At 42.9% G+C, this 20,979-nt stretch overlaps 1 protein-coding gene across 3 annotated transcripts in view; it reads left to right on the plus strand.

Moving 5' to 3' along the window:
* map3k19 (mitogen-activated protein kinase kinase kinase 19) overlaps nt 1-20,979 on the plus strand; it is a 64,360-nt gene that overhangs the window by 34,662 nt on the left and 8,719 nt on the right. For 2 of the 3 annotated variants that reach the window (XM_059966261.1, XM_059966260.1), the window contains one exon: nt 15,821-16,518. In XM_059966261.1, the coding sequence (XP_059822244.1) occupies nt 15,821-16,518 (698 nt within the window). Of the gene's footprint in view, nt 1-15,820; nt 16,519-20,979 lie in introns of those variants that run through there. The other variant, XM_059966262.1, reaches the window with a different exon arrangement.

The raw sequence follows: 20,979 nt of genomic DNA on the forward strand, positions 1-20,979 counted from the left end.
CTGGCTTCTTCCATTGAGCCAATGTCTAATCCAGTTTACTACCTCACCATGTATACCGAGCGACTGAATCTTCCTAACTAACCTCCCATTCGGGACCTTGTCAAAGGTCTTACTGAAGTCCATGTAGACAACATTCACTGCCTTCCCTTCATCCACTTACCTGGTAATCTCCTCAAAAAACTCTAATAGATTTGTTAAACATGAACCACCATGCACAAAGCCACGTTGACTCTCCCTAATAAGTCCCTATCTATCCAAATACTTGTAGATCCTATCTCTTAGTACTCCTTCCAATAATTTACCTACTACTGACATCAAACTTACCGGCCAATAATTTCCCAGATTACTTTTAGAGCCTTTTTTAAACAATGGAACAACATGAGCTATCCTCCAATCCTCTGGCACCTCATCCGTGGATACCAACATTTCAAATATATCTGCCAAGGCCCCTGCAATTTCAACACTAGTCTCCTTCAAGGTCCGAGGGAATACCCTGTCAGGTCCTGTGGATTCGTCTACTCTTCTTTGCCTCAAAACAGCAAGCACCTCCTCTTCTTCAATCTGTATAGGGTCCACCACCTACTTGTTTGCCTTATTTCCATTAACTCTTACCAGTTTCCTTAGCAAATACAGATGCCAAACAAAAACATTTAAGATCTTCCCCATTTCTTTTGGTTCCATACATAGCCAACCACTCTGATCTTCAAGAGGACCAATTTTATCCCTTACTATCCTTTTGCTCTTAATATATCTATAGAAGCTCTTAGGATTATCCTTCACCTTGACTGCAAAATCAATTTCATGTCTTCTTTTAGCCCTCCTGATTTCTTTCTTAAGTATTTTTTTCCACCTTTTATACTCCTCAAACACCTTATTTGCTCCTTGTTACCTATACCTGTCATACTTCTCTCTCTTCTTTATCAGATTTCCAATATCCCTCAAAAACCAAGGTTCCTGTGGCAGCTGCAATTACCAGTCAACCAGGTATATTAAGTGTCCTGTAGCTGACCATCCTCCTGATAATCTGACAAATGACTGAGCTTCTTCCTCTTCTTCTTCTATTTCCAGCGGTTTAGACACATCTATGTATATTACTGCCCTCCACAGGATGTACAATTAGTCAAGTCAAGTCAACTTTTATTGTCATTTCGACCATAACTGCTGGTACAGTGCATAGTAAAAATGAGACAACATTTTTCAGGACCATGGTGTTACATGACACAGTACAAAAACTAGACTGAACTATGTAAAAAAACAACACAGAGAAAGCTACACTAGACCACAGACCTACACTGGACTGCATTAAGTGCACAAAAACAGTGCAGGCATTACAATAAATAATAAACAGGACAATAGGGCAGTAAGGTGTCAGTCCAGGCTCTGGGTATTGAGGAGTCTGATAGCTTGGGGGAAGAAACTGTTACATAATCTGGTCGTGAGAGCCCGAATGCTTTGGAGCCTTTTCCCAGACGGCAGGAGGGAGAAGAGATTGTATGAGTGGTGCATGGGGTTCTTCATAATGCTGTTTCTTTTGCGGATGCAGCGTGTAGTGTAAATGTTCGTGATTGAGGGAAGAGAGACCCTGATGATCTTCGCAGCTGACCTCACTATCTGCTGCAGTGTCTTGCGATCCAAGATGGTGCAATTTCTGAACCAGGCAGTGATGCAGCTGCTCAGGATGCTCTCAATACAACCCTTGTAGAATTTGATGAGGATGGGGGGTGGGAGATGGACTTTCTTTGGCCTTTGCAAAAAGTAGAGATGCTGCTGGGCTTTCTTTGCTATGGAGCTGGTGTTGAGGGACCAGGTGAGATTCTCCGCCAGGTGAACACCAAGAAATTTGGTTCTCTTTACGATCTCTACCAAGGAGCCATCGAATTAATTACAGAATTTCAAGAAACTCAAATATAAACTAGTCGCACATAGAAACAGAATAATAAACTTTTCAATCAGATGGTAGTTCTCTTGATTGACTGAGCTGCTGCCTAAATAGATGGGGCTGGATAATTGGATTGTGCCATTCTGCTACAGCCAGAAGGGTGTTCTCTGGAGCTGCTTCATTTATGCTGTATCTTTTTAAGGAGAGGAATGTTTTCTCTCCCCTGCAATTTACTATGGACTGGCCAGCATCGAATATAAACCTGCAGTTGGGAGAGGAGTGGTGTCTCCAAATGTGGCAAGAAAGATAGAAGAGGAAGGCATTTATATCAAATACAAAAAAGTGTTGCAGGTACTAGGGTAGGTAGTAGATACAGAAGAGAGGAAATTGTGTGGACTAGGTTAAGGTTGGGGCACTGTGCACTAAACCAAACATTGAAATTGATAGGGAAACACCAGACAGGACTGTGTGAGGAATGTCAGGAAGAGGAGTCAGTAGAACATGTAGTTCTGAGTTGTAGGAAGTATGGGATACAGAGAGAGATGGTGAGAATTAATCTAAGGGAATTGGGGGTGCAGGAATTCACATTAAAAGGGTTACTGAGCATGGGTGAGAGAGCACAGGTTAGGGTACTTTTAGCTTTCTTAAGGGTTACAGGGTTTTTTTTATAGGATATGATGGATAAACAGGAATAAGGTACTAGGATGGCTAAAGATGGGAGGATAAAGTGTAGGTTAGGGTATGTGTGTGTGAGATTGGGTGAAGGGATTTAGAATGTGAGTCTATTGCACACTCCAGAGCAGAAGGTGGCAGTAATGCACCACTAAGCTGGGTGCCAAATGCTGTAAAACAAGATGGAGAGAGAGAGGAGTGGTGTCTCTTGGTTTGAGGAGTATTTACTATGTTATAGTTGAGGTGTTTTGTTGAGCTGATTCAAGTTTGGACTCTAGAACAGGGCTGTTGAATCATAAACATTTTGGGTAAAATTAATTTTTATCTTTATCACCTTTACCTGCTGTCTTAGTTTTAAGCTTACTGTGGTTCTTCACAGGCACCTTATTCTTATTCACTTTGCCTTTAATCCTGACGGGAACATACAAACTCTGCACTTTCAGAATTTCTTCTTTGAAGGCCTCCCACTTACCAATCACATCTTTGCCAGAGAACAACCTGTCCCAATCCACACTTTTTAGATCCTTTTTCATTTTTTCAAATTTGACCTTTTTCCAGCTTGGTACCTCAACCCTTGATGCCCTGGCTAATCAAAATCCTATCTATCTTTGCCTTAAATACACTCAATGACTTGGCCTCCATAGCCACTCATGGCAACAAATTCCACAGATTTACCACCCTCTGACAAAAGTAATTTCTCCACATGATTGTTTTAAATGGATGACCCTCAATCCTGAAGTTGTGCCCTCTTGTCTTGACTCTCCTACCACAGGAAATAACTTCGACAAATCTAATCTGTTCAGGCCTCTTAAAATTTGGAATTATTCTATGAGATCTCCCCTCATTCTTCTGAACTCCAAGGAATACAGCCCAAGAGCTGCCAGACATTCCTTATACAGTAACCCTTTCATTCCTAGAAACAGTCTTGTGAATCTTCTATGAACCCTATCGAATGTGAATATATGCTTTCTAAAATAAGGAGCCCAAAACTGCACCCAATACTCCCAAGTGTGGTCTCACCAGTGTCTTATCCCTGCTCTTGTATTCTATACCTCTAAAAATGAATGTCAACATTCCATTTGCCTTCTTTACAACCGACTCAACCTGGAGGTTAATCTTTAGGGTATCCTGCACAAGGACTCCGAAGTCCCTTTGCATCTCTGCATTTTGAATTCTCTCCCCATCTAAATAATAGTCTGCCCATGTATTTCTTCTATCAAAGTGCATGACCATACACTTTCCAACATTGTATTTCATTTGCCACTTCTTTGCCCTTTCTTCTAGACTATCTAAGTCTCTCTGCAGGCTCTCTATTTCCTCAACGCCACCCGCTCCTCCACCTACCTTTGTATCATTGGCAAATTTAGCCACAAATCCATTAATTCCATAGTCCAAATCTTTGATATACATCATAAAAAGCAGTGGTCCCAACACCGACCCCTGTGGAACTCCATTGGTGACCAGGCAGAATAGGATCCCTTTATTCCCACTCCCTGTTTTCTGCTGGTCAGGCAAAGCTCCACCCATGCTAGTAACTCCTTTGTAATTCCATGGGATCTTATCTTGCTAAGCAACCTCATGTGCGGCACCTTGTCAAAGGCCTTCTGAAAATCCAAGTGCACCACATCTACTACATCTATTACATTTGTAATTTCCTGCTTGTAATTTCCTCCATTCCCGTCACAGAAACCAGTCTTCAGCCAATTTTATTCACTCTATACACATAATTTTAAGAAATAGCTTTTAGTACTGGATATTTCCGAGGCTTTGAGGTCAGTATGGATGTGGCTCTTGTGCTCCAGAATTATCCTGGTTTAAGCTCAGCTATTCCACTATTTATTTAATTTTGTAGTTTATCGTGATATTTATGTCATGCACTGTACTACTGCTTCAAGATAACATATTTCATAACACATGTCCATGATAATAAATCTGATTCAAATAATTCAAAAGTATCAACAGCAGTAATTAGCAGGAGTTGGAAAGGAAGTTGAAAAGCAGGACCTCAAAGGTAGTAATCTCTGGATTACTGCCTGTGCCACGCGACAGTGAGAATAGGAATAGAATGAGGTGGAGGATAAATGCGTGGCTGAGGGATTGGAGCAGGGGGCAGGGATTCAGATTTCCGGATCATTGAGACCTCTTTTGGGGCGGGTGTGACCTGTACAAAAAGGACGGGTTGCACTTGAATCCCAGCAGGAACAATATTCTGGCAGGCAGGTTTGATAGAGCTGTTGGGGAGGGTTTAAACTAGTTTGGCAGGGGGGGGTGGGAATCAGAATGTGGGTGCAGGGATTAAGGGAGAAGGACAAGGGCATGATACTAAGAGTTCTGAGTTGATAAGAAAGGACAGGCAGGGGACAGAACATAATTGTAGCCAGTTAAAGGGGTTGAAATGTGTCTATTTCAATGCTAAGAGTATTAGGAACAAGGAGGATGAATTTAGAACATGGATTAGTATGTGGAACTACGATGTTGTGGCCGTTACTGAAACTTGGTTGGAGGAAGGGGAGGATTGGATGATGTAGGTCCTGGGGTTCAGGTGTTTTAAAAGGAATAGGATGGGAGGTAGAAAAGGCGGGGAGTGGGCATTGCTAGTCAGGCTATAGAAAGGGAGGACACTGCAGAAGGAGTGTCCACAGAGTCAGTCTGAGTGAAAGTCAGAAATAGGAAGGGATCAATCACTGTGCTGGGAGTAGTCTATAGGCCCCCAAATAGCCCTCAGGACACCGAGGAGCAGATAAGCAGGCAGATTTTAGAATGGTGCAGGAAATACAGGGTAGTAGTTAATGGTGATTTCAACTTCCCTCATATTGACTGGCACCTCCTGAGTGCAAGGGGAATAGATGGGGCTGAATTTGTCAGGTGTGTTTAAGAAGGACTCCTGACACAGTATGTGGACCCGCCAATGAGAGGAGAGGCTATACTGGATCTAGTTCTGGGTAATGAACCTGGTCAGGTGACAGACCTCTTGGTGGGGGTGCATTTTAGTGAGAGTGACCACAACTCCCTTAGCTTCAGCATAGCTATGGAAAGGGATAAAATCAGACGAAAGAGCTTAACTGGGGAAGGGCTAACTTTGAAGGGATGAGGCAGGAACTAGTGAGAGTCAATTGGAAACAAATGTTCAAAGGGGAAAGCACAGAAGTAATGTGGGAGAAGTTTAGGGACCTCTTCAGCTGGGTTCAGGAGAGGTTTGTCCCACTAAGGAAAAAATGGTAGGAAAAGGGAACCGTTGCTGACGTAACATGTGAGGCAACTCGTCAAGAGGAAAAAAGAAGCATATGTTAGATATAAGAAGCAGGAAGTAGGAGGGGCTTATGAGAAATATAGGGTAGTCAGGAAGGAGCTAAAGAAAGGACTTAGGAGAGCTCAAAGGGGGCATGAGCAGGCCTTGGCATGTAGGATTAAGGAGAACTCCAAGGCATTCTATGCGTATGTGGAATAATAGGATGATGAGAAAGAAGGTGGGACCGCTAAAGGATAAAGAGGGCAACATGTGACTGGAGGCGAAGGAGGTTGGGGAGGTCCTAAATGAATGCCTTGCTTCAGTATTCACAAGTGAAAAGGATCTTGATCAGGATGAGGTCGAAGTAGAGCAGGCCTGTGTGCTGGACAATGTGGAGATTAACCATATAACAATCACAGCACGGAAACAGGCCATCTCGACCCTCCTAGTCTGTGCCGAACTCTTAATCTCACCTAGTCCCACCTACCTGCACTCAGCCCATAACCCTCCACTCCTTTCCTGTCCATATACCTATCCAATTTTACCTTAAATGACACAACTGAACTGGCCTCTACTACTTCTACAGGAAGCTCATTCCACATAGCTATCACTCTCTGAGTAAAGAAATACCCCCTCGTGTTTCCCTTAAGCTTCTGCCCCCTAACTCTCAAATCATGTCCTCTCGTTTGAACCTCCCCTACTCTCAATGGAAACAGCCTATTCACGTCAACTCTATCTATCCCTCTCAAAATTTTAAATACCTCGATCAAATCCCGCCTCAACCTTCTACGCTCCAATGAATAGAGACCTAACTTGTTCAACCTTTCTCTGTAACTTAAGTGCTGAAACCCAGGTAACATCCTAGTAAATCGTCTCTGCACTCTCTCTAATTTATTGATATCTTTCCTATAGTTTGGTGACCAGAACTGCACACAATATTCTAAATTTGGCCTTACCAATGCCTTGTACAATTTTAACATTACATTCCAACTTCTGTACTCAATGCTGTGATTTATAAAGGCCAGCGTTCCAAAAGCCTTCTTCACCACCCTATCTACATGAGACTCCACCTTCAGGGAACTATGCACTGTTATTCCTAGATCTCTCTGTTCCTCTGCATTCCTCAATGCCCTACCATTTACCCTGTATGTTCTATTTGGATTATTCCTGCCAAAATGTAGAACCTCACACTTCTCAGCATTAAACTCCATCTGCCAACGTTCAGCCCATTCTTCTAACCAGCATAAATCTCCCTGCAAACTTTGAAAACCCACCTCATTATCCACAACACCTCCTACCTTAGTATCATTGGCATACTTACTAATCCAATTTACCACCCCATCATCCAGATCATTTATGTATATTGCAAACAACATTGGGCCCAAAACAGATCCCTGAGGCACCCTGCTAGTCACCGGCCTCCATCCCGATAAACAATTATCCACCACTACTCTCTGGCATCTCCCATCTAGCCACTGTTGAATCCATTTTATTACTCCTGCAATAATACCTAACGACTGAACCTTCTTAACTAACCTTCCATGTGGAACTTTGTCAAAGGCTTTGCTGAAGTCCATATAGACTACATCCACTGCCTTACCCTTGTCAACATTCCTCGTAACTTCTTCAAAAAATTCAATAAGGTTTGTCAAACATGACCTTCCACGCACAAATCCATGCTGGCTACTCCTAATCAGATCCTGTCTATCCAGATAATTATTAATACTATCTCTAAGAATACTTTCCATTAATTTACCCACCACTGATGTCAAACTGACAGGTCTATAATTGCTAGGCTTACTTCTAGAACCCTTTTTAAACAATGGAACCACATGAGCAATACGCCAATCCTCCGGCACAATCCCTGTTTCTAATGTCATCTTAAAGATCTCCGTCAGAGCTCCTGCTATCTCTACACAAACTTCCCTCAAGGTCCTGGGGAATATCCTGTCAGGATCCGGAGATTTATCCACTTTTAAATTTCTTAAAAGCGCCAGTACTTCCACCTCTTTAATCGTCATAGGTTCCATGACTTCCTTACTTGTTTCCCACACCTTACACAATTCAATATCCTTCTCCTTAGTGAATACCGAAGAGAAGAAATCGTTCAAAATCTCTCCCAACTCCCTCGGCTCCACACATAGCTGACCACTCTGATTCTCTAAGGGGCCAATTTTATCCCTCACTATCCTCTTGCTTTTAATATAACTGTAGAAACCTTTTGGATTTACTTTCACCTTATTTGCCAAACCAACCTCGTATCTTCTTTTAGCTTTTCTAATCTCTTTCTTAAGATTCCTTTTGCATTCTTTATATTCCTCGAGCAATTCCCTTACTCCATGCTGCCTATATCTATTGTAGACATCCCTCTTTTTCCGAACCAAATTTCTAATATCCCTTGAAAAGCATGGTGCTTTCAAACCTTTAACCTTTCCTTTCAACCTAACAGGAACATAAAGATTCTGTACCCTCATAATTTCACCCTTAAATGACCTCCAATTCTCTATTACATCCTTCCCATAAAACAACTTGACCCAATCCACTCTCCCTAAATCCTTTCGCATCTTCTCAAAGTTAGCCTTTCTCCAATCAAAAATCTCAGCTCTAGGTCCTGTCCTGTCCTTCTCCATAATTACATTGAAGCTAATGCTATTGTGATCACTGGACCCGAAGTGCTCCCCAACACATACATCTGTCAGCTGACCTATCGCATTCCCTAACAGGAGATCCAACACTGCCCCATCTCTAGTCGGTACTTCTATGTATTGTTGCAAAAAACTATCCTGGACACATTTCACAAACTCTAAACCATCCAGCCCTTTTACAGAATGAGCTTCCCAGTCTACATGTGGAAAATTAAAATCTCCCACAATCACCACCTTGTGTTTACTACAAATATCTGCTATCTCCTTACACATTTGCTCTTCCAACTCACGCTCCCCATTAGGTGGCCTATAATACACTCCTATCAGTGTTACTACACCCTTCCCATTCCTCAATTCCACCCAAATAGCCTCCCTAGAGGAGCTCTCTAATCTATCCTTCCAAAGCACCGCCATAAGATTTTCTCGGACAAGCAATGCAACACCTCCTCCTCTGGCCCCTCCTACTCTATCACACCTGAAGCAACTAAATCCAGGAATATTTAGTTGCCAATCACACCCTTCCTGCAACCATGTTTCACTAATAGCTACAACATCATAATTCCAGGTATCAATCCACGCTTTAAGTTCATCCACCTTTCTTACAATGCTCCTAGCATTAAAATAGATACATTTAAGATACTCTCCACCTCCTCCTCTCTTTTCATCCCTAACAATGCATTCAAATTTATTATCCTTTTCTTTCTTCTCCCCTACATCTTCAGGCTGAGCGCATCCCTTCTCCATCACCTACCTTTCATCCCTCACACGCTGTCTATTTACTTGCTCTACTGGTGAACTAACCTCCTCTCCCATGGTTTCCTCAAATTGATTCCCGCCCCCCCCCCCATCTTACTAGTTTAAAGTCTGCCCTGTAGCCCTAGCAAACCTCCCCGCTAGGATATTGGTCCCCCCAGGATTCAAGTGTAACCCGTCCTTCTTGAACAGGTCACGCCTGCCCCAGAAGAGGTCCCAATGATCCAGTAACTTGAATCCCTGCCCCCTGCTCCAATCCCACAGCCACGCATTCATCCTCCACCTAATTCTATTCCTACTCTCACTGTCGCGTGGCACAGGCAGTAATCCCGAGATTACTACCTTTGCGGACCTTCTTCTTAACTGCCTTCCTAACTCCCTATACTCTCGTTTCAGGACCTTTCCCCCTTTCCTACCTATGTCATTGGTACCTACATGTACCACGACCTCTGGCTCCTCACCCTCCCACTTCAGGATATCTTGGACGCGATCAGAAATGTCCCAAACCCTGGCACCAGGGAGGCAAATTACCATCCGGGACTCCCGATCACCTCCACAGAACCGCCTGTCTGAACCCCTGACTGTCGAGTCCCCTATTACTATGGTCCTCTTTCTTCTATGCCTACCCTTCTGAGCTACAGGGCTGTCCTCTGTGCCAGAGGCCCGGCCACTGTCACTTCCACGAGGAAGGCTGTCCCCCCCCAACAGTACTCAAACATGAGTACTTATTGTCAAGGGGTACAGCCACTGGGGTACTCTCTAGTACCTGCCTCTTCCCCTTCCTGACCATGACCCACCTATCTGCCTCCCGTGGCCCCGGAGTGACCACCTGCCTGTAACTCCTCTCTATACCTCCTCACTCTCCCTGACCAGGTGAAGGTCATCGAGCTGCAGCTCCAGTTCCCTAACTCGGTCCCTCAGGAGCTGCAGTTCGGTGCACCTGGCACAGATGTGGACGTCCGGGAGGCTCGGAGACTTCAGGACCTCCCACATCCGACACCAAGAACAACAAGCTGCCCTCACACTCATACTTCCTGAAAAACTGAAAAATAACAAGAACTAAAAGATAAGCCTACTGTGCCCTCTTCCGCCTAAGCCCCCTGAGCCCAAGCCCTACACTCTGCTCCCGGCGCACTCCGCTGCCCACAAACGAAGCTGCCCGCTTCTTAAGGCTGCGTTCTTTTTATATCTTCCCTCCTTCCCAGGCCTCCTCACGCGCCTGCGCAGTCCTGCCTCTCAGAACTCTGATCTGAGATGCAATTGGACAATTTGAAAATGGCCGCCACTGGACTTCCTCTCAAAGCCTCGCTGTCCTCTTCTAAAAGAGGACGAAGGACGAAGAAGTTCTGGATCTTCTTAAAAACATTAAGATTGATAAATCCCCAGGGCCGGATATGATATACCCCAGGTTGTTGTGGGAATTGAGAGAAGAGATCGCAGGAGCATTAGCCATGATCTTTGAATTCTCTTTGGCTGTAGGGAAAGTGCTGGAGGACTGGAGAATGGCAAATGTACTTTGTAGTTAGTTCCCTTGTTTAAAAAAGGTAATAGGGAGAAACCTGGGAACTATAGAACAGTGAGTCTTACATTAGTGGTATGCAAACTACTGGAATGGATTCTTAAGGATAGGATCTATGAACATTTGGAGAAGTACAGTCTACTCATGGATAGTCAACAAGGCTTTGTGTAGGGAAGATCATGCCTCACGAGGCTGATTGAGTTTTTTGAAGAGGTAACAAAAGAAATTGATGAGGATAGGGCAGTGGATGTGGTCTACATGGACTAGCAAATCATTTGACAAGGTCCCTCATGAGAGACTCATCCAGAAAGTCATGAGGCATGGGATAAGTGGAACCTTGGCTGTTTGGATAAAAAATTGGCTTAAAGGAAGAAAGCAGAGGGTAGTTGTGGAAGGAAAGTACTCTGCCTGGAGGTCGGTGACTAGTGGAGAGCTGCAGGGATCTGTCCTAGGACCCCTGCTATTTGTGATTTTTATAAATGACCTGAATGTAGAGGTGGAAGGATAGGTGAGTAAGTTTGCAGATGACAGTAAAATTGGAGGAGTTGTGGATGGAGCTATAGGTGGTCAAAGGTTACAAGACGATATAGACAGGCTGCAGAGTTGGGCAGAAAAATGGCAGATGGAGTTCAATCTGGACAAGTGTGAGGTGCTGCATTTTGGAAGGACAAACCAGAAGACTGAGTATAGGATTAATGGTCAGTTACTTAAGAGTGTGGATGAACAAATGGACCTTGGGGTTGAAATCCATACATCCCTCAAGGTTGCTGCACAGGTTTATAGGGTAGTTAAGAAGGCCTATGGGATGCTAGGCTACATTAACAGGGGGATTGAGTTCAAGAGTAGAGAGGTCATGTTGCAACTCTACAAATCTCTGGTGAGACTGCACTTAGAGTATTGTGTTCAATTCTGGTCACCTCATTATAGGAAGGATGTGGAAGCTATGGAGAGGGTGCAGAGAAGATTTACCAGGATGTTGCCTGGATTGGAGAACAAGTCATATGAAGCAAGGTTAGCAGAGCTGGGACTTTTCTCTTTGGACCATAGAAGAATGAGAGGGGACTTGATAGAGGAGTACAAGATTATGAGAGGCATAGATAGGATGGATAGTACCTGTTTCCCAGGGCACCAATAGCAAACACCAGAGGGCATCTGTACAAAATCAAGGGAGGGAAGTTTAGGGGAGACATCAGGGGTAAGTTTTTTACTCAGAGGTTTGTGAGTGCCTGGAATGACTTGCCAGGGATGGTGGTGGAGGCTAAAACGTTAGGGGTATTTAAGAGCCTCTTGGACAGGCACATGGATGAAAGAAAAATGGAGGGTTATGGAGTAGTGTGGGTTTAGTACTTTTTTAAAGGATTATATGGGTCGGCACAACATGGAGGGCTGAAGGGCCTGTACTGTGCTGTAGTGTTCTATGGTTCTATGGTAATGTGTAAAGCTCCTGCTCTGGTAAAAATGCAAGACATAATTCCAATTTGGAGAAGTTGATCAGATGTACAAAGGGGCAGTTTAAAAAAATACCTGTCTTGAATGTGGTAGAACAAAGAAAGGTATCTGGGAATGCACATCCATAATTTATTGAAAGTGCTGTCACAGGTAGATAGAGCCATTAAGGAAGCATTTGGCATATTGACCTTCATAAATCAATGTATTGAGTACAGGAGATGGGATGTTATGTTGAAGTTTGACAAGACCTAATTTGGAATATTGTGTGCAGTTTTGGTCATCTACCTACAGGAAAGATGTAAGTAAGGTTGAAAGAGTATATAGAAAATTTACAATGATGTTGCTGGGTCTGGAGGATCTGAGTTATAAGAAAAGCTTGAATAAGTTAGGAATTTATTCCTTGGAACTCAGAAGACAGAGAGTAGATTTGTTAGAGGTATACAAAGTTATGAGGAGTACAGATAGGGTAAATGCAAGCAAGCTTTTTCCACTGAGGTTGGGTGGGACTAGAATCAGAGATTATGGGTTAAGGGTGAAAGGTGAGAAATTTGAGGGAAGATCAGGGGCAATTTCTTCATTCAGAAGGTCATGAGAGTGTGAAATGAGCTGCCAGCTTGATTTCAATGTTTATGCTAAGTTTGGATGGGTACATGATGGTAGGGGTACAGAGGGCTGTGGTCCCGGTGGAGCTCGATGGGATTAGGCAGTTTAAATGGTTCTGGAAGGCTGGAAAACTGCAAATGTCACTCATCTCTTCAAGAAGGGAGAGAGGCAAAAGAAAGGAAATTATAGGCCAGTGAGTATGACTTCAGTGGTCGGAAAGATTTTGGAGTTGATTGTCAAGGATGTGGTTTCAGGGTACTTGGAGGCACATGATAAAATAGGCCATAGTCAGCATGGTTTTCTCAAGGGAAAATCTTGCCTGACAAATCTGTTTGAATTCTCTGAAAAAGTAGCAAGCAGGCTAGTCACTGGCTGGCTGTGAGTGACCAGTGGTGTTCCGTAGGGTTCTGTGTTGGGACTGATTCTTTTTATGTTATATGTCAGTGATTTGGATGGTGAAATTGATGGGTTTGTTGCAAAGTTTGCTGATGATACGAAGATAGGTAGATTGACGGGTAGTTTTGAGGAAGTAAAAGGCTACAGAGGACTTCGACAGATTAGGGGAATGACCAAAGAAGAGGCAGGTGGAATAGTGTCAGGAAGTGTATGGTCATGCACTTTGGTAGAAGAAACTAAAGGGTTGACTACTTTCTAAATGGGGAGAAAACAAAAAAAAACTGAGGCACAAGGGGACTTGAGAATCCTTGTGCAGGATTCCCTAAAGGTTAATTTGCAGGCTGAGTCTGTGATGAGGAAGACAAATGCAATGTTGGCATTAATTTCAAAAGCACTGGAATATATCTAGCCAGATGGTGCCTGCGTACAATGCTCCCACAGTTTACATCTTCTGGATAGACCAGGGAAACCATATATTTCACTTCTTTTATGACTTTTACATTTGTTTTTGTTCTTGAATGTGATTCTGGAACTGCTGGAGCCTGTGATTTGCAGTTTGGAGATGGTTTGAATTTTCCGTTGGTCTGCAGTCTCTAAGAGGATTCTGGGAAGCAAAGGCACTGAGCGTCAACATGGTGGCACAAACCAACATTCAACTCCATTCTGCCGATAAAAGTGATTGAAACATAGAGGTGAATGCAGAAGGTGAGCATGCCTGCCTACCTTTTGATCACTGGTGGGATCACTCTGCTGTCGGAGAGGGGAGACTGCCTTTTGATCACTGGTGGGATCACTCTGCTATGGAGAGGGAAGCCTGCCTTTTGATCGCTGCTGGGATCGCTCTGCTGTCAGAGAGGGGAGACTTCCTTTTGATCGTTGGGGGATTGCTCTGCTATGGAGAGGGGAGACCGCCTTTTGATCACTGGTGGGATCACTCTGCTGTCGGAGAGGGAAGCCTGTCTTTTGATTGTTGGGGGATTGCTCTGCTATGGAGAGGGGAGACTGCCTTTTGATCACTGGTGGGATTGCTCTGCTGTCGGAGAGGGGAGACTGCCTTTTGATCACTGGTGGGATCACTCTGCTGTCAGAGAGGGAAGCCTGTCTTTTGATCGTTGGGGGATTGCTCTGCTATGGAGAGGAGAGACTGCCTTTTGATCACTGCTGGGATCGCTCTGTTACTGGAGAGGGAAGCCTGCCTTTTGATCACTGTTGGGATCGCTCTGCTGTCAGAGAGGGGAGACTGCCTTTTGATTGTTGGGGGATTGCTCTGCTACCTGAGAGGGAAGCCTGCCTTTTGATCACTGTTGGGATCGCTCTGCTGTCAGAGAGGGGAGACTGACTTTTGATCACTGGTGGGATCACTCTGCTGCCAGAGTGGAGAGCCCATGTGGCCTGCTGGAGAATGTTACTCAGATTTTCTGTGTTTTGGATATGGACTTGGCCTACGGACTTTTTTCACTCTTATAGCTTTTTATATTCTGTGTTTTTCACCCAGTCTTTTCTTTGTGTGTAGGGGAGGGGGATTTTGGGTTTGATATGCCTGCTCCATTTTTGCTCATTTTTTTGTGTATAAACATCCATAGACCCCTGAAAGTTACTGGATAAATTGATAGGGTTGTTAAGAAGGCATATGATGTGTTGGCTTTTGTTAGTCCAGGGATTGAATTCCATAGCTGGGGGGTAATGTTACAGGTCCATACAACCCTGGTTAAGCCCCATTTGGAATATTCTGTTCAGTTCTGGTCACCTCATTATAGGGAGGATGTGGAAGCTTTAGAGAGGATATGGAGAAGATTTACTAGGATGCTCCCTGGACTAGAGGGCATATCTTATGAAAATAGGTTGATAGTGAGTTGGGGCTTTTCTCTTAGCAGTAAAGGAGTGGTGACTTGATTGAGGTGTATACGATAATGAGATATAGATCAAGTGGACAGCCAGAGACTTTTTCCTCTGGTGGAAATGGCTAATACAAGGGGGCATAATTTTAAAGTAACTGGAGGAAAGTATAGGGGAATGTAGGAGTTAAGTGTTTTACACAGAGGAAAGTGAGTATGTCGAATGCACTGCCAGGGGAGGTGGTAGAGGCAGATACATTCAAGAAGTACTGAGATAGGCACATGGATGATAGAAAATTGGAGGACTATGTGGGAAGGAAAGGTTAGATTGAAGGTGGCATGGTACAGTAGTGGTTAACACAAAGCATTGCAGTACAGGTGACCCAGGTTTAATTCCTGTCACTACCCATAAGGAGTTTGTATGTTCTCCCCATAAATGTACAGGTTTCCTCCCACAGTCCAAAGTACTGGGTGGTAGGTTAATTGATCATTGTAAATTATCCTGTGATTAGGCTAGGATTAAATTGAGGGATTGCTGGGCAGTGCAGCTTGAAGGGCCTGAGGGGCCTATTCTGCGCTATATCTCAATAAAATCAAATTTAAAAAAACTTTTGAGTGGGTTAAAAGGTCAGCACATTGTGGGTTGAAGGGCCTGTACTGTGCTGTAATATTGTATGTTACAGAAAAGAAACTGCATTAAGATAGGGTGAATTTCACAGGACTGAGTAGAAAGACAGTAAGTATTGCTTTTTGTCCAAATGAAACACAGGTCACCTCATTTCAGGATGCCCAGATCCTGAAAAATTGAACAATTAACAAAATGTTTTTTTTTTGGTTTAGGTATATTGTGGTCTAACCAGTCAAGGTCAATTAATTGCTGTTAAACAGATTGGCTTGGATTCAACAAATCGAACTTCAGCAGAAAAGGAATATCAAAAACAGGAAGAGGAAATTGAGCTACTTAAAGCTCTAAAGCACGTCAACATTGTGCGTTTCCTAGGTACAAACCTAGAAGCCAATGTTGTCAGTATATTCATGGAGTTTGTTCCTGGAGGATCCATAGCAAGTATTATAAGTTGTTTTGGGCCATTATCAGAGCCTGTATTTTGTGGATATACTAAACAAATTTTAAAAGGAGTGGATTATTTACATGATAACAATGTAATTCACAGGGATATTAAAGGAAACAATGTCATGCTTATGCCTAATGGTGTGATAAAGCTCATCGATTTTGGATGTGCTAAGTGTATGGCATGTGTAAATATGAATGACATGCAGACTGAAATGTTAAAATCAATGCATGGAACACCTTACTGGATGGCACCTGAAGTGATTAATCAGACCGGACATGGCAGAAAATCTGATATTTGGAGTATAGGCTGCACTGTGTTTGAGATGGCATCTGGGAAACCACCTTTGGGACACATGGACAAGATGGCAGCCATGTTTTACATTGGAGCACATCGAGGGCCGATGCCCACTCTTCATGATCAGTTTTCTGAGAACGCTCAAGATTTTGTGCAAATTTGTTTGACAAGGTGAGTGAGTTTTAAAATATTGATCAATTTCTTTAATTATAACATTACAGGGTGGAATTTTTAAATTCACTTCATAGTGAGCAGCCTGCTAACAATTTTTCCAACTTCCAGTTGGGGCGAAACATAGGGAATGTAGATGTATATCAATTTCATTTCCAGATCAGATACAATTGAGCAATGAACTTATTACCAAACAGAATATGCAAAATTAGACAATAGCATCACAATTGAAATGACAGTATGCTTACAGTCTTAATTCTTAATACAATTTTCATCAACATAAACTTTGCTTCAGAAATGGCTATTATGCCAACCATTATCAAAAATTAACCTGGTGTACGACTTCCGCTATTCACAATAAAACTGGAAATGCAAGATGTGTATCCCCATGATCCAAAGTGGATACTTTACTGTGAATTCAAATTTTACTGACATTAAGAGTACCATGATAAACCTACCCACGGAAAGTATCAGCACAAGTTGTCATTTACATTGAGGTTTTAAGTACACGTTTCATAGTGTGAAGTGTTAGTTACCGCAGAACAAACTTTTAAATGTATTTTTTCATAGGAATTTAATTATTGCTGGACATTTTATAACCATTAAAGTTTCCTTTCCTTTTTAATTTTCCCTTTGATTTTTTTTCTGTAACAAACTTGACATTGAAATTAATATTTGAAGTTACACTGTATACATTTTTCCTGCCTCTGTAAAGGTTCAAGGAAATATCCATTATGGTCTCTTGTGGAGGCTGGTGCACTGTTTAAGACAATCATTTCACTGTTGGATGCTGCCCAGAAACACTCAAAGTTTGACCCATCCTGGCCTGACCTAGTGAGATTTGACCCCATCCTGGCCTGACCTGGTGAGCTTTGACCCCATCCTGGCCTGACCTAGTGAGCTTTGACCCCATCCTGGCCTGACCTGGTGAGCTTTGACCCTATCCTGGCCTGACCTAGTGAGCTTTGACCCCATCCTGGCCTGAGCTGTTGAGCTTTGTCTGACTTGAGTTCAGATATCCACATGTGCACTTTATTGATTTTCATTTGGGATGTTGTTCTAATGCTCATAGGTTAAAGAAACAAGCCTTTCCAAATAAAAACTATTTATTAACTATTCTAATACACTTTCCTAACTTTAACCAGAAAGGCATCTTTAAGTAATTCAGCCTAGATTATCAAATTGGATTCATCTAACTAAATGATTTTGATAAATTCCCATTAATTTTCCTGTTTGTCTACAATATCCCCATTCACATTGAAGGTATTACCATATCCTACTCAAAAGCTGTTTATACGCAACATCCTTATGATATTCTTCAAGTGTAAACCATTCATTGCCACCAAGTTCAGGTTATCAACACGAAAAAAGTCTGCAGATACTAGAAATCCAGAGCAACACATGAAATGCTGGAGGAACTCAGGCAGCATCCAGGCTAAGTCCTAATAAGGGTCTCAGCCCGAAACTTTTTCCATAAATGCTCCTTGGCCCTGCCGAGTTCTGCCAGCATTTTCTGTGTGTTGCTTCAGGTTATTAACAGATTATTTTGGGTTACGTTACAATTCATTTTCTATCCCAGAAGTCTAAATAACTATTCTTTCATTTAAAGATAATCTCAAATCCAAACAGTGGCATCGATCGGCAAATTTAATGGTGGTGAATAATTCCCTGAACAAAACTTCCATTCTGGTTAATTCTCTGAAACTTCCACCACCTCCAATGGGATCCCACCACCAAACACATCTTGCCCTCCCCCCCACTTTCTGCTTTTTACAGGGTTTGCTCCCTATGCAACTCCCTTGTCCATTCGGCCCTCCCCACTGATCTCCCTCCTGGGACTTATCCTTGCAAATGGAACAGATGCTATACCTGTCCCTACACCTCCTCCTTCACTACCATTCAAGGCCCGACACAGTCCTTCCATGTGAAGCGACACCACCTGTGAGTCTGTTGAGGTCATTTACTGTGTCTGGTGCTCCTGGTGTGGCCTCTTGTATATCGGTGAGATCCGACACAGATTGGGAGACTGTTTCACCAGGCATCTACGCTCCGTCCACAGAACAAACAGGATCTCCCAGTGGCCACCCATTTTAATTCCACTTCCCTTTCCCATTCCAATATGTCTCTCCATGGTCTCCTCTATGTCACAATGAGGCTACTCTCAGGTTGGAGCAGCAACACCTTATATTCCGTCTGAGTAGCCTCCAACCTGATGGCATGAACATCGATTTACTTCACCTCTCCCCCTCTCCTGGATTCACCTATCACCTTCTATCTTGTATTTTTTCCTTGCTCTGTTGTTGGGGCTTCTACATACTGATGAAGCAAACTTTCCTGAACACATTTGACAAACTCCATTCCCATCTAGTCCTTTTACAGTATGGGATTTCCAGTCAATATGTAGAAAGTGAAAATCACCTACTATAACAACCTAATGTTTCTTGCAATAGTCTGCGATCTCTTTACAAATCTGTTTCTCCAAATCCCATAGACTGATGGGTGGTCTGTAATATAGCCTCACCATAGGAAACATCCCTCTATATATACTCTATCTAATACTTTCAACATTCAGTAGAATTTAATGAGATCCTCACGCATTCTTCCAAATTCCAGTGAGTACAGGCCCAAAACTGCCAAATACTTCTCATATGTTAAGCCTTTCATTCCTGAAATCATCCTTGTGAACCTCCTCTGGAGTCTCTCCAATAACAACACATCCTCTCTGAAATATGGGACCCAAAACTGTTGACAATACTCCATGCAGGCTGACTAGCGTCCTATAAAGCCTCAGCATTATCTCCTTGCTTTTATATGAAATAAATGCCAATATTGCATTTGCTTCCTTTACCACGGACTCAACCTGCTGGGAGTCCTGAATGAGGACTCCCAAGCCCCTCTGCACCTCTGTTGTCTGAACCTTCTCCCCATTTAGATAATGTTCCTCACTGTTGTTCCTTTACAGCCTCAGGGTAGATGGGTGCTCTTTCAAAAGTGTGATGTGGAGAGATTTCTTTAGCCAATGGGTGGTGAATTTGTGGAAAATGTTGCCACATGCAGCTGTGGAGGCCAGGTCGTTGGATGTATTTAAGTCAGAGATTGATAGGCTCTTGACTGGACATAGCAACAAAGGTTATGGGGAGAAGGCTGGGAACTGGTTTTGAGGAGGAGATAGCAAAAAAAGGATCAGCCATGATTGAATGGCGGAGCAGACTCGATGGGCCAGATGGCTCCTGTGTCTTAAGGTCTTTGCCACAAGTTTGCCACAAAGCCATTAGTTCTATTATCTAATTCATTGACAAACAATGTGAAAAGCAGCAGACCCGCTACTGACCTATGAGGAACACAACTAGTCACTGGCAGCCAACCAGAAAAGGCTCCTTTTATTCCCCCTTGCTGCCTCCTGCCTGTCAGCCATTTCTTTATCCATGTCAGTATCTTTCCTGTAATGCCATGGGATGTTATCTTGTTAAGCAGGCTCATATGTGGCATTTCATCAAAAACTTTCTGAAAATCCAAGTAAATGACATCCACTGCCCCTCCTTTGTCCACACTGTTTGTTACTTCCTCGAAGAACTCGAACAAATTTGCCAGGTAAGATTTCCCTTTCCAGAAACCATGCTGTCTTTGACTTATTTTATCATTAGTCTCCAAGTACCTCAAAACCTCATCCTTAATAATAGACTCCAACACATTCACAAACACTCATATTAAACTAACAGGCCTATAATTTCCCTTCTTTTGATTTCCTACCATCTTAAAGAATGGAGTGATATTTGCATCTTGTCCAGGTGATTTATCTACCTTAAGACCTTTGAGTTTGCCTAGCACTTTTCCCTTTTTAATATCAATGGCACTCACTCTTGCTCCCTGACACTCACGGACCTCTGGCACGCTGCTAATGTCTTCCACAGTAAAAACAGTTGCAAATTACCCATTAAGTTCATCTGCTGTTTCTTTGTCCTCCGTTATTCCCTCACCAGCATCATTTTCCAGTGGTCCAATATCAACTCTCACCTCCCTTTTACTCTTCATATAACTGAAAATACTTTTGGTATCCTGCTTTATATTATTGGCTCGTTTGCCCTCATATTTCATCTTTTCCCTTCTTATAGCTTTTTAGTTGTCTTTTGTTGGATTTTAAAAGCTTCCCAATCAGCCAACTTCCCACTCACATTTGCTACCTTATATGCTCTTTCCTTGGCTTTTATGTAGTCCTTAATTTCCTTTAACAGTGATGGTTGCCTAGCCCTGTCAATTGAGAACAACTTCTTTTGTGGGACATATCCATCCTGCGCCTTGTGAACTACTCCCAGAAACTTCAGCCATCTCTGCTCTGCCGACGTCCAATTCACTTGGACAAGCTCCTCTCTCATGCCTCTGTAATTTCCTTTATTTCATTGTGATATTGATACATGTGATTCAGGCTTCTCCCTCTCAAATTGCAGTATGAATTCAATCATA

The sequence above is a fragment of the Hypanus sabinus genome, chromosome 4, assembly GCF_030144855.1.
Source record: "Hypanus sabinus isolate sHypSab1 chromosome 4, sHypSab1.hap1, whole genome shotgun sequence".
NCBI classification, from domain to species: Eukaryota; Metazoa; Chordata; class Chondrichthyes; order Myliobatiformes; family Dasyatidae; genus Hypanus; species Hypanus sabinus.